Here is a 12,864-nt window from a genome sequence, read left to right as displayed (position 1 = left end):
CAGGGGAGTACTTACCGAGGCTGAGATGACGAGAGCGGTTCGCCCTTGCAACTACGCACACCCTGATCCCGGAGATGGTACAGGGAATGGGTGGCACTAAGGAGCAGGGGCCACCAGCAGGTATAGAGTTCCTGAAGGAAGACTGCAGAGCCGGATCAAGGGTTGCAGGGGTCCTGGAACTGGCTGAGGATCTGATGCTGGGTGAAGCAAGCAAATCTGTAAACAAGCAGAGGGTCAAACACTGGTGACAGGCAAGGCAAGTCAGTAAAGCAGGCCGAGGGTCAAACACTGGTGGCAGGCAAGGCAAAGTCCATTAAGCAGGCCGAGGGTCAAACACTGGTGGCAGGCAAGGCAAAGTCCGTTAAGCAGGCTGAAGGTTAAACACTTGTGGCAGGCAAGGCAAGTCCGTTAAGCAGGCCGAGGGTCAAACACTGGTGGCAGTTAAGGTAAAGTCCATTAAGCAGGCCGAGGGTCAATCCAGGAGAGTAGTAGCGTGGTGAGAACAGTCTGGGTCACAACAGGAAATCAGATCCGTCAAACAGGAAGCAGGAACCAACGGGAAGCTGACTACAAACCAGCAACCCGTCTGGGCGCTGGAGCCGTTTTAAATAGCCCCACCAGAGCACCACAATGGGCGTACGTGGGTCACCACGCGTGTGTGCCAGAGTGTCAATCCACCGTGCATGCGCATAGGACCATGGCGGATGCGGCTGGAAAAAACCTTTTCTGACAAGGGATGTCAGCAAAGCCAGTCTTTAAACAGAAAAGGCGAAGGCAAGAATGAAGTGAGCTGGAGATCTTTAAGTAGGCAGGACTGAGGAGCAGATCCACAACGGCTGGTTAACTGTGGAGAGACATGAGAGCTGGCAATTAACCGACAGCTGAGCGGCCAGCTCAGAGAAGGAAGGGCTGAGCCAGCCCTGACAGTACCCCCCTCCTCAACTACACCTCCCCCTTGGAGGACCACCGGGCTTGAGGGGAAACGTCTATGGAAAGGGCAGGAGCATGTACGTCCGAGGATGAGACCCAGGAGTGTTCCTCCGGACCATACCCCTTCCAATGCACCAGGTACTGTATGTGCCCACTGAACCTACGGGAGTCAGCAATGGATTGTTCTCAACCTGTATAGAGTGAGGACGTGGCACTGAGGTGGCAAAGCGGTTGCAGACCAACGGTTTCAATAAGGAGACATGAAACACATTTGAGATGCGCATACTAGGAGGAAGGTCCAACGTGTAAGCCACTGGGTTAATCCTGCGAAGGATACGGAAAGGCCCAATAAACTGAGGTGCGAACTTCAGTGAGGGAACACAAAGTCGGAGGTGCGAGATGACAGCTAGACCCTGTCCCCAACCTGGTAGGAAGGCGCAGGCAGGCGTCTGCGGTCAGCATGGAGTCTGTACCTATCATTAGCATGACGCAAAGCCTCCTGGACTTGTGCCCAATTGGAACGAAGACCACAGAGATGCTCCTCTAGCGCAGGAATACTCTGTGGAACAAACGAGTTAAGCAACATGGAAGGTTGGAAACCATAATTTGCCATAAACTGAGACAATCGGGAAGCAGAATTCAAGGCACTGTTGTGAGCAAACTCTGCCCATGGTAATAGGTCTGACCAGTTGTGATGGTCAGAAATATAGCAACGTAGGAATTGCTCCAAGGACTGATTGGCTCGTTCTGCGGCCACATTAGACTGCGGGTGATACGCAGAGGAGAAAGCAAGCTGAGCCGGGACACAAACTGACTAACCCTGTCCGAGACAATCACCTTGGGTAGCCCATGTAAGTGAAAGCTCTCCTGAGCAAAAATGGAAGCCAGTTCCTTAGAAGTGGGCAACTTCTTAAGTGGAATACAATGACACATCTTTGAGAACCGGTCAACCATCACAAGCATAACTGTGTTGCCTTGGGAGTTGGGCAACTCCACAATGAAATCCATAGACAGGTGGGTCCAGGGCCTCTCTCCATTGGATATGGGTTGTAGGAGACCCACTGGAAGGTGTCGTGGAGTCTTACTGTCGTGGAGTCTTACACCAGAATTGTTGGGAAATGGCCCAAACGAGTTGATTCTTACCAGGGGGGCCAGCTGCTTTGGGAGAATGGTAAGTCTGGAACACGGCAGTACGGAGACAGTCTGGGACAAAGCAGCGGTCACAAGGTTTCTCAGGAGGAGCATCGACCTGAGCAGCAAGAATTTTGTCACCCAAAGGAGAAGTAAGACTGGTGTGAACCGTAGCCAGAATACGATCAGGAGGAATCATAGGAACCGGAACCAACTCCAACTTGGAAGTGGAGGAAAATTGTCGTGACAAGGCGTCAGCCCTTACATTCTTAGTACCGGGTAAGAATGAGACAATGTAATTGAAACTTGACAAGAAAAGAGCCCATCGCGCCCTTCTGGGGGAAAGACGTTTAGCCTCAGACAAGAATGTGAGATTCTTATGGTCAGTAAGAATGAGAACCGGCACAGTGGTACCTTCGAGGAGATGTCTCCATTCTTTCAGGACTAACATGATTGCCAACAGCTCTCTGTCATCAATCTCGTAATTGTACTCGGCAGGTGACAATTTCTTGGAAAAGTAGCCACAAGGATGCATAGCACTTTCAGAGGTAGGACGTTGAGACAGAAGGGCGCCAACACCAGTTTTAGAAGCATCAACCTCAAGGTTAAAAGGTAACGTAGGATCAGGATGTGCCAACACAGGAGCAGAAACAAAGGCAGCCTTGAGACTTTCAAAGGTCTTAATGGACTCCGGAGACCAACTGTTCTTTCTGGTCATATCGGTCAGGGGCTTGACCAGAGACAAGAAGCTACGAATAAACTTCCGATAATAGTTGGCAAAACCCAGGAAACGCTGCAGAGGACGTAACCCCATGGGTCAAGGCCACTGTAGGACTGCCGAAAGTTTCTCTGTGTCTATCGAAAAACCAGCAGTGGAAATGACATAGCCCAGGAATTTAACCTGTTCCCCATGGAACTCACACTTCTCCAGTTTACAATAGAGATTGTTCTCTCTTAATTTCTGAAGCACACAAGACTGTAAGCCCCTCTCAGATTAAGCTTAATGAAAACCGTTGCTCCCTTGAGGCAGTCAAATAACTCTGTAATCAACGGGATCAGGTAGGCATTCTTAATCGTGAAATGATTGAGACCCCTATAATCAATACAAGGTCTCAGTTCACCGCTCCTCTTCTTCAAAAAGAAGAAACCAGCACCAGCAGGAGATGAGGATTTGCGGATGAAACCCCGATAAAGTGCATCTGCAACATACTCTTCCATGGCCTTATCCTCCAAGACCGACAAAGAGTAAACCCGGCCACGAGGGGGAGTAGCACCAGGTTGAAGGTAAATTGCGCAATCATATGGCCGGTGTGGAGGCAAACTACCGGCTTGACCTTTGTCAAAGACATCGCTAAAATCACGGTACTCCTCTGGCAGGGAGGAGAGTGAAGAGGTACACAGGACCTTGGCTACCTTCCGGAAGCATGTTTCACTGCATTGTGGTGACCAGGAGAGAACCTCAGCACGGAGCCAAGGATAACCAATAACCAGCAGAAACTTAGGAGAGGAAATCACTTGGAATTGGATTATGTCATGGTGAAGAGCCCCTACGGCCATGGACAACGGAACCGTCTCATGAGTCCCATGGGCAGGCTGTAGAGGTCTCCCGTCAAGAACTTCAATGGCAAGTGGAGTGTCACGCAGCTGCAGTGGAATCGAGTGCTTACCTGCCTGGCCACAATAAAGGCACAATCTCTCCCTCCTCCTAAATGCTTTCTCATCAGAGAGATGCGTGAAGTTCAAGTGCATGGGTTCATCTTCACTGACCAGCTCGGTACCAGGAGGCATGGGAGGTGAGGGAGTTACGGGTGGGACTGCAAAGCTCGGAGGCAAACGTACAGGAGGCTTCCACAAACGCTCCTTAAAAGAAAGTCTTTCTCTGAGTCTGGAGTCAATGAGGATGACAAACGAGATCAACCTCTCCAACTCAGTGGGTATATCTCGGGCTGCTATCATATCCTTGATGGAATCCGAGAGACCATGAGAAAAAGCAGCCACGAGGGCCTCATTGTTCCAAGCAACCTCTGCTGCCAGAGTACGGAACTCAGTGGCATAGTCGGTAACAGTTCTCGTACTCTGATGGACATGAGGCACTTGGCAGCAGAAGCGGAGCGTGCGGGAAGGTCAAATACCCTTTTAAAGGAGGCCACAAACTCAGGGTAACTCAAGACAACAAGTTTTTGCGTCTCCCATAGAGGGTTAGCCCAGGCCAAAGCTCTCTCAGAAAGCAAAGATATCACGAACCCTACTTTGCTTCTGTCCGTGGGAAATGCCTGGGGCAGCATCTCAAAGTATATCTCAACTTGGTTGAGAAACCCTCTGCATTGAACTGGATCACCCCCAAATCACTGGGGAAGCGGGGCGGAACCAGACATACCTCTTATAGAGGTAATACTCAAGGCGGGTGCCTGGACAGAGACTGGCGCAGCAGCAGGGACGGACTGAAACTCAGGTTGTACTAGAGCAGCCACAGTGGGGGATTCCAGGTGAGCCGTGCGACTCAGGAGCGTTTGTAATGCCATGGCAAACTGATCCATGCGGTGATCTTGCTCATCCAATCTGGAAAAAATATTACCAACAAGTGGATTGACTGTATCTTCTGAATTCATGGCCTTCGCCTACTGTCAGAAACCATGAACCAGACCGAGACAGAAATACAGTAAAATCACACTTGTTTATTAATAAAAAGGTAAATAGAGTAAGTGTAGTCAAAGCATAGCCAGAGTCCAGTAACTGGATCGGGTAGTCAGCCAAGCCAGAGTTCAGTAACCAGATCGGGTAATCAGCCAAGCTAGAGTTCAGTAACCAGATCGATCGGGTAATCAGCCGGGCCAGAAGTCAGGGATCCAAGTAGAGGAATAGCAAGCAGGATAAGGAGCCAGAAGGGATGTCAGCAAAGCCAGTCTTTAAACAGGAACGCAGGAGATGCTTTCTTGTGATGTGACCAAGGCGAAGGCAGGAATGAAGTGAGCTGGAGATCTTTAAGTAGGCAGGACTGAGGAGCAGATCCACAACAGCTGGTTAACTGTGGAGAGAGATGAGAGCTGGCAATTAGTCGACAGTTGAGCGGCCAGCTCAGAGAAGGAAGGGCTGAGCCAGCCCTGACATAACCACTGCTGGAGTGGTTCTGGTTCTCCGGGTACTCAGAAGTGCTAAAAACTTTTGAGTGCCTGAACCCAAAATTAGATATGGCCCTGCTTAAGGTCTTTCTGCCCCAAGACAGACTTCTGTCAATGTGCTCTTGTGCCCAGGCCCTTTTGGTTTGGGGTCATGGGCCTGATGCTAGCCTATTTTGAGGCAGCATTGTATGCCCAGTTTCACTCCAGGCGATTGCAACTCAACATTCTGACAGCATGGGACAAACGGACTCTGTACACAGACAACCACATGCACTGGACGTGAAAGGCCAGACTCTCTGTAGAGTGGTGGATTTCCAACCTGGAGCTGGAGTCAGGGGTGCCCATTTCCCCAAAAAACGTGTAAAATTCTCACAACAAAGATGCCAGCTTATCTGGTTGGGCAGGAAGGAGGGAGGTGTCATCCCAGTAGGCACTGTATATTTTTCTAGAGGTAAGCCCCCATCCCAATTTTTGCCAAACCTAAGCACCCCCTGAAGGAGTGCGATTCCTCTAGCGGGACTTTTTTCACGGGGTTACCTCTAATAAAGTAGAAAGTAGTAGAAGTTTATAGTTTTTGTATCAAAGTATTGTAGTTTATTAATTTAGCATCTAAAAATCATTACACATGACCATATATACAATAAAATGGATGCATGTAAATGGGAAAAAGTAATTCTACAAATAAATGACCAAATGCAATGATACAGGTAGTAAAGAACCAATGATCATAGAACCCGACGTTTCGAGGTAAGCAAAAGGGGTTGACCTCTTCTTCAGGGGTAACGACAATTGGTCAAAATGGATATTTCATCTAGAAAATTAACAAAAAGCAGAGCAAACATAAATGGATGAATATCTCAGGCATTCACAGCAGGAGGCAGTAGAGAGCATCTAGTTTACATTATAAAGGTCAATAGACATTAAAGGGGTTGTAAAGTTAATTTTATTTTTTTTTTTAAAATAACAAACATGTTATACTTACTTTCACTGTGCAGCTCGTTCTGCACAGAGTGGCCCCGAACCTGGTCTTCTGGGGTCCCTCGGCGGCTGTTTCAGCTCCTCCCCGCAAGCATTTGCTCCCTCGCACGGTGGTGAGTGCTTGCTGGCGCGCTCCCGTGATACAGCCGGCAGCTATAGCCGCTCGCTGTATCACTCGGCCCCGCCCCCCGGCGCGCCGCATCATCGGATGTGATTGACAGCAGCGCGAGCCAATGGTTGCGCTGCTTTCAATCCATCCACTGCAGCCAATCAGCGACCAGGCTGAGCTGCAATGAAGATGACGAGGACGAGCAGCGAAGATTCGAGGCGTCAGGTAAGTAAAACGGGGGGCCTGGGGGCGGCGGTACTGTCAAAAGTTTTTTCACCTTAATGCATAGAATGCATTAAGGTGAAAAAATTTTTACCTTTACAACCCCTTTAACATATGTTACATCTTCAGTAAGTTCCAGGCATATACATGCAGAGATTTCATACTGACCCCTTAAGATTCATATAAACACTCCCAGGGACATTATCAGCATCCAATGCGAATCAAGAATTTGCCGCCCGTCAAGGCCACGCAGGGATCACAGAACCGAGGCTCAAGAAGATAGGGAAGATACCAGGTGAATCACAGGAAAAAGAACCAGGGTGGACTGAGGTTGGTTCACAAAGGATATCCCCAATATAAGAACAGACACAGTCCTCCCCTCACTGCGAAGGCTTGAGACAGCCTGTTTGATGGAGTTAGAGGGTGGGGGGTACAATCCTGCTGCAATGAAAATATTTCAATGAGAGTCTTAAAAAGAGAGCCTAGTATAAATACAATACTATTCTCAGAATTGTAAGGAGTATTGGGGTTAGCAGATTCACCCGAGATTGTAAATATAGAACATGTATAACACGTACCTAAAAACTGAGGATAAAAGGAACCAGATCATGCAGCAGGAAGTATTTGAATAATACCCCAGAATCAAAATGGGCAGGAGTCCAAGGAAATATGCAGGTTCCCTGGTTGGGTGTGAGTACGCATAAGTCTGCAGATTATAAAACACATCAGGGAAATATTATAGGTAAGTAAACGGTTAACCGTCTGTAAAATTTCCAAACATCCCAACCAGAGGGGGTCCATGCATTTACCTGCCTGGCAGGGGTCCTGGATGCCCTCTCGTGCAGGGGATTGGTCACTGAAGTAAGCTTTCTTCCCATCAAAATCCTGGAACTTTGTGCGATTTTTTTTTTTTTTTTGTTTTTTTGTTTCTTGAATGCTAGATCCCTCAGTTGTGAGGTTACCTGACGGAAATTCAGTTAGGCAATGCCATGGCCATAGCCTACATCAACCATCAAGAAGGCCCCATAAGTCACAACTCTGAAAAGAAAGGACACTTGATCCTCTTTTGGGAAGAACAAAACACTCTGGCCCTGTCCACCGTCCACATTCAGGTATGGAAAATAGGCAGGAACATTCTCAGCAGTCAGTGACTGAATCCATGGGAATGGGCTTTCCATTCAGAGGAGCCAGAGGAGTTCCAAGCCCTATGCTGCAGGTGGGGGACACCAGATGTGGATCTTCTGTTGAAAGCCAGGGACTGATTGGATTTGTTCATCCCTACCCTCTTAAATGCTAGTAAGTCAAATTCTTGCATAGTCTATCATTGTGGCTAAAAGGCCAATTTTGCATGGGGCGAGACCAGTGAATTTTTGTGGGACAGATAATGTCCTACCTCCATTCTGGTCTAGATCAGCATTTGGCCTTGAGTGCAAACAAGTGGAAAATCTCAGTCTTGGCCATTCTCAGAGACCATTTGACTCTCATTCGTTGAGGCCTTTGTACAGAGTATTGAACACATTTTTCCCACTGTACGTTCCCCTGGGTCTCCATAAGACCTTAACCTGGCTGTTTTTGCCCTTTAAACGTATGAGAGATATGCACTATTCTGACCTTCCTCACAAGGTAGTCTGTCACGTTTCACTCGCCTCACACATAGAGTCTCTATGTTAGCCACCTAATCCTGTAACATGCCTTTCCAAGTATTACACAAGGTTAAAGGTTGTCCTAGGACAAAAGCCTTTTTTCTCCCTATGGTGGCTTGCTCCTTCCACTTCAACCAGGACACCGACCTTCCCTCCTTGTCCTGCTCTGTAACATCCAACCAAAGATTCAGGTTAACGAGTCATGAGTTTGGGGCTGCTCCATCCTTTAATTATACATAGCAAAAACACATCTTCCATGGGACTTCGCTGCAGCCAAAGAAATGTGTACAGCAATACATTGTACGCAATTGTGCATTATAGAGACCAGAGTTTATTTAACCGCTTCAACCCCGGAAGATTTGGCAACTGAATGACCGGACCATTTTTTGCGATTCATCACTGCGTTGCTTTAACTGACAAGTGCGCGGTCGTGCGTTGCTGCACCCAAGCAAAATTGATGTCTTTTCTTTCCCTCAAATAGAGCTTTCTTTTGGTGGTATTTGATCACCTCTGCGTTTTTTATTTTTTGAGCTATAAACAAAAAAAGAGCGACAATTTTGAAAAAAAAAAACACAATATTTTGTACTTTTTGCTATAATAAGTATCCCCATTTTTTTTTTTAAAAAAAGCTATTTTTTTCTCAGTTTAGGCTGATATGTATTCTTCTACATATTTTTGGTAATAAAAATAACAATAAGCGTATATTGATTGGTTTGCGCAAAAGTTATAGCATCTACAAAATAGGGGATAGATTTATAGCATTTTTATTATTATTATTATTATGATTTTTTACTAGTAATGGCGGCGATCTGTGATTTTTATCGGGACTGTGACATCATGGCGTACACATCAGACACTTTTGACACATTTTTGGGACCATTGGCATTTATACAGCAATCAGTGCTATAAAAATGCACTGATTACTGTAAAAATGTCACTGGCAGGGAAGGGGTTAAACACTAGGGGGCAGTCAAGGGGTTAAATGTTTTCCCTCTCTGTGTTCTAACTGAAGGGGGATGGGACTGTCTAGGGGAGATGACAGATCGCTGTTCATACTTTGTATGAACACACGATCAGTCTCTTCTCCCCTCAGAGAACTGGGATCTGTGTACACAGATCCCGGTTCTCGGTGTGTCATGAGCTATCGCGGGAGCCCGGCGGTCATCTTGCCCGCCGGGCACTCGCATGAGCTCGGGGGGGCGAGCAGCGGGCGCGCGCGCCCCTAGTGGCCACAGGGTGAAGCAACGTAACATAAAGTCGTTTCACCCAGCCGTGTCATTCTGCTGCAGTAAAACTGCGATGGCTGGTCGGCAAGTGGTTAATGTGGAAAAGTATATAAATAAACATTTATCTTTTTAGAAATATTGTTCTACTCTCTGTAACAGTCTAAGGACATTTTGTTCCACTATCTGGAGGTGGCATGCGGTGCAAGAGTCTACCTCCCAGGTAAAGCCTCTTTTAGGCAATCAGATTCCATCTTTGTACTTCTCGATGGTTCCTGCAGGGGCTCTCTGCTTCCCACCGCACCATTGCTAGGTGGATTAGCAAATCATCATTGGAGCCTATGGTCTCTAAACAATAGAGTTCTTCCCTTCCCTATTAAGATACACTTTAACAGATTTATTAGTACTTTGTGGACTTTTCAGCATCAGGCAACCATTTCTTAGATTTTGAAGGCTGCCACCAAGAATTTGATTCACATGTTTTAGGTTTTACATGTTGGATGTTTAGGCCTTTGGGCATAAGGTGCTACAGGTTTTTGAGTCTGTCAAGCCCTTCTTGACCCATATTGTTAGGTGGGCCTGTTGGTGTTTGCTGTGTTTTCCACCTCTCAGGTAGGCTGCTTCTTGAAATTGGTCATAGGGAGGGGAGGAAGCCTGTGAGAGCAAAGAGTAAGGTAAGTATTTCTGCCTGTTCCCTTTCTCATAGTCAAGACTAGCACTTAACATTAGCATTAGCATTTTTTAAATGCTGTCTGGAGTTAAGTTTTAATACTATACATAGCATTTTAATGATGTGCAGTGTGATAAATGTAATATTATGATTGTTGGTATCTCTGCTTTAGTGCACACCTTTTTTTCTGCTACCAGTGAGCACATTTTTACTTTCATTATACTGAAATATTTGCAACTCTTTCCTGAGTTTATCATGCGAAATATGGGTATGTAGATATGATCAAAATTCTGTGATCATGAAGTTGATTTTATTGTGATCTCATGACATTTAAATACTTAGGGACTGGTTCATGTCAAGAGGGTTTGTGTACCTCCTAGACAACTACAAAGTGCTTTTAAGGTGCATTCAGTTTGCATGCTTCTGAGTTCCTTCACAAGTGCTTCCGAATGGTGTCTGACCCTATTTTTTTTATAGCTGCATAAGGATCTTTATCGCCTTCAGTTACAGGGATGGGACAAAATTCAAATGCTGGCAGGGGTGCTTGCATGCAGTGTTTCTTCCCAATGTGCTACAACTCAATGTGGTAATATTAAATGTATGTACTTTTTTAAAGCTCAGTTAACAAATCATATGCTTTTCTTAACACCAGATCGACAAAAGATGGCATACTCCACAAGGAGAGTGGGACAGTGAAGAGCATATTTTACAGGCCACAGAAATACTGTGTAACATGTTTGATGCAATCAAGCAAAACTTTCCAAGCTGGTCAACAAACCAGGTTATGAAAGGTAATCATCCACATGATCAAATGTGTAATCCGTGGAGATTTCAAATGCTCAATTATCCAGCAAACTGTATGTATACAATGATGAGATATCTTAATCACTTGCGTCCGCGCTATAGCCGAATGACGGCCACAGCACGGACCTAAATTTCCAGGAGGCTGTCATAGGACATCCTCCCCTTCGCACGCTCCCCGCACGCCCCCCTGCAGGGCGCGCGCAGCGCCGCTGTGATCACCGAGACACTGAGACTCGAGTGATCACAGATCCGAGTAAGGGGCCGGTCCCGGCCCCTTACCACGTGATCAGCTGTCAGCCAATGACAGCTGATCACATGATGTAAACAAGAGCTCGGTAATAGTTTTTTTTTTTCTCAGCGTGAGGAGAATAAAAAGCCGATCACTGGCTTATGTGCAAGAGACATCCCCTGCCAGTGCCACCTGCCAGTGCCCACATTGCCACCTATCAATGCCCATGAGTGCCACCTATCAATGCCCACCAGTGGTGCCAATCAGTGCCACCTAGCAGTGCTGCCCATCAATGTAACCTATCAGTGCCCATTATTGCCACCCATCAGTGCCCATCACTGCCACCCATCAGTGCCCATCAGTGCAGCCTCATCAATGTACATCAATGAAGGAGAAAAATTACCTGTTTGCAAAATTTTATAACAAAATATAAAAAAAAATATATATATTTTTTTTTAATTCGGTCTTTTTAAATTTTTTTAACAAAAATTAAAAACCGCAGAGGTGATCAAATACCACCAAAAGAAAGCTCTATTTGTGGGAAAAAATGATCTAAATTTCATTTGGGTATAGTGTTGTATGACCGCGCAATTGTCATTCAAAGTGCATCAGCGCTGAAAGCTGAAAATTGGTCTGGACAGGAGGGGGGTTTAAGTGCCCAGTAAGCAAGTAGTTAAAAAGAACACGTTAAATATGGGAGCTATCAGTGTTTTATGTTTCCTTCATCTTTCCTAATTGTCAAGTAACTACCCTCTAGCAGAGGAATATATTGTTGTATTGTAAAATGGACAAAGTAAAAGTATGCTTTAAACTGAACCTGTTAGCAACCGGTTAATTTTAATGCCTCATTCTTTGCCTCACCATTAAGCCATCAGAAGTTAAAAAAAGAGACCCCTTTCATCCCTCAGTCCTGTGAAAGCTCTGAGCAACTCTGGGCTTATACAGAGGTTCCTTTCTATCGGCAGTGGAAAAAAAGGAAAGGTGAGATTACAGGGTTAAGAAGGCAAACAGACTTCATTTTATAAGGGAATTTTTTAGAGGGCTTGGTGAATGAGATGAAACTTTCTATGACTGGGTGACTTGTATCATTCAATCATATGCAAGCAAAAAAGACGTTTGGGTATTCTTTGCAAAGTGAATTTTCACCACATTTACTAAGCTCTAGGGAACATTCTCTGGTAAAGTGCAATTTCCCTTTCAAAGTTTTGCTACAGCTTATTTGCCTTTTGTAGGCACAGTATATTGTCTTTTTTAAACTGCATTTGCCAATTTTTATACAATATAATTTCTTTTTTTTGTTACAGGTGCTATTTCAGCATACAATGCTGGTCCAGGGAATGTCATCAGTTTTGATACAATTGACAGTCGTACAACTGGGAGGGACTACTCAAATGATGTAGTTGCACGGGCAAAGTTTTACAAAAAAAATGGATTTTAAAGTCTGTTGGCATCTAACATTAATACTCTGCAACACATAAATAAACAAATTATAAAACAAATTGGCAAAAATAAATGTGTTGTACTTTTCCTTATTACTGTATTTTTATATATGATATTTTTAATAACATGCTCAATATGAGAACTCACAGAGTAAAGAGATGTGTATATAATTCATGAGATTATAGAAAAGCTCCGTATGCATACCTTTCACTTTCACATATGTATTGAGTGACATAGTTGTAGGATGTAGTATTCTGTGTTCCAAAGTGACCAAATACAATACAAATCCTAATCATACACAGGCCAGTATTTGGATAAATGTAACTAGCTGTCAATCACAGAAATAGATGAACAGGTTAAGGCAAC

At 45.4% G+C, this 12,864-nt stretch overlaps 1 protein-coding gene across 2 annotated transcripts in view; it reads left to right on the top strand.

The window, feature by feature from the left end:
• The window catches only part of LOC141127860 (lysozyme g-like), a 110,531-nt gene extending 97,941 nt beyond the window's left edge, over window positions 1–12,590 (top strand). For both annotated transcript variants that reach the window (XM_073614705.1, XM_073614704.1), the window contains 2 exons: window positions 10,678–10,816; window positions 12,363–12,590. In XM_073614705.1, the coding sequence (XP_073470806.1) occupies window positions 10,678–10,816; window positions 12,363–12,496 (273 nt within the window). In that variant the 3' untranslated portion in view covers window positions 12,497–12,590. The remainder of the gene's footprint in view (window positions 1–10,677; window positions 10,817–12,362) is intronic.
• Window positions 12,591–12,864: the final 274 nt, after the last annotated feature.

Source organism: Aquarana catesbeiana, linkage group LG02 (assembly GCF_042186555.1).
Source record: "Aquarana catesbeiana isolate 2022-GZ linkage group LG02, ASM4218655v1, whole genome shotgun sequence".
NCBI classification, from domain to species: domain Eukaryota; kingdom Metazoa; phylum Chordata; class Amphibia; order Anura; family Ranidae; genus Aquarana; species Aquarana catesbeiana.
The sequence above is the reverse complement of the archived record's forward strand: the minus strand, read 5'-3'. Positions and strand labels throughout refer to the sequence as shown.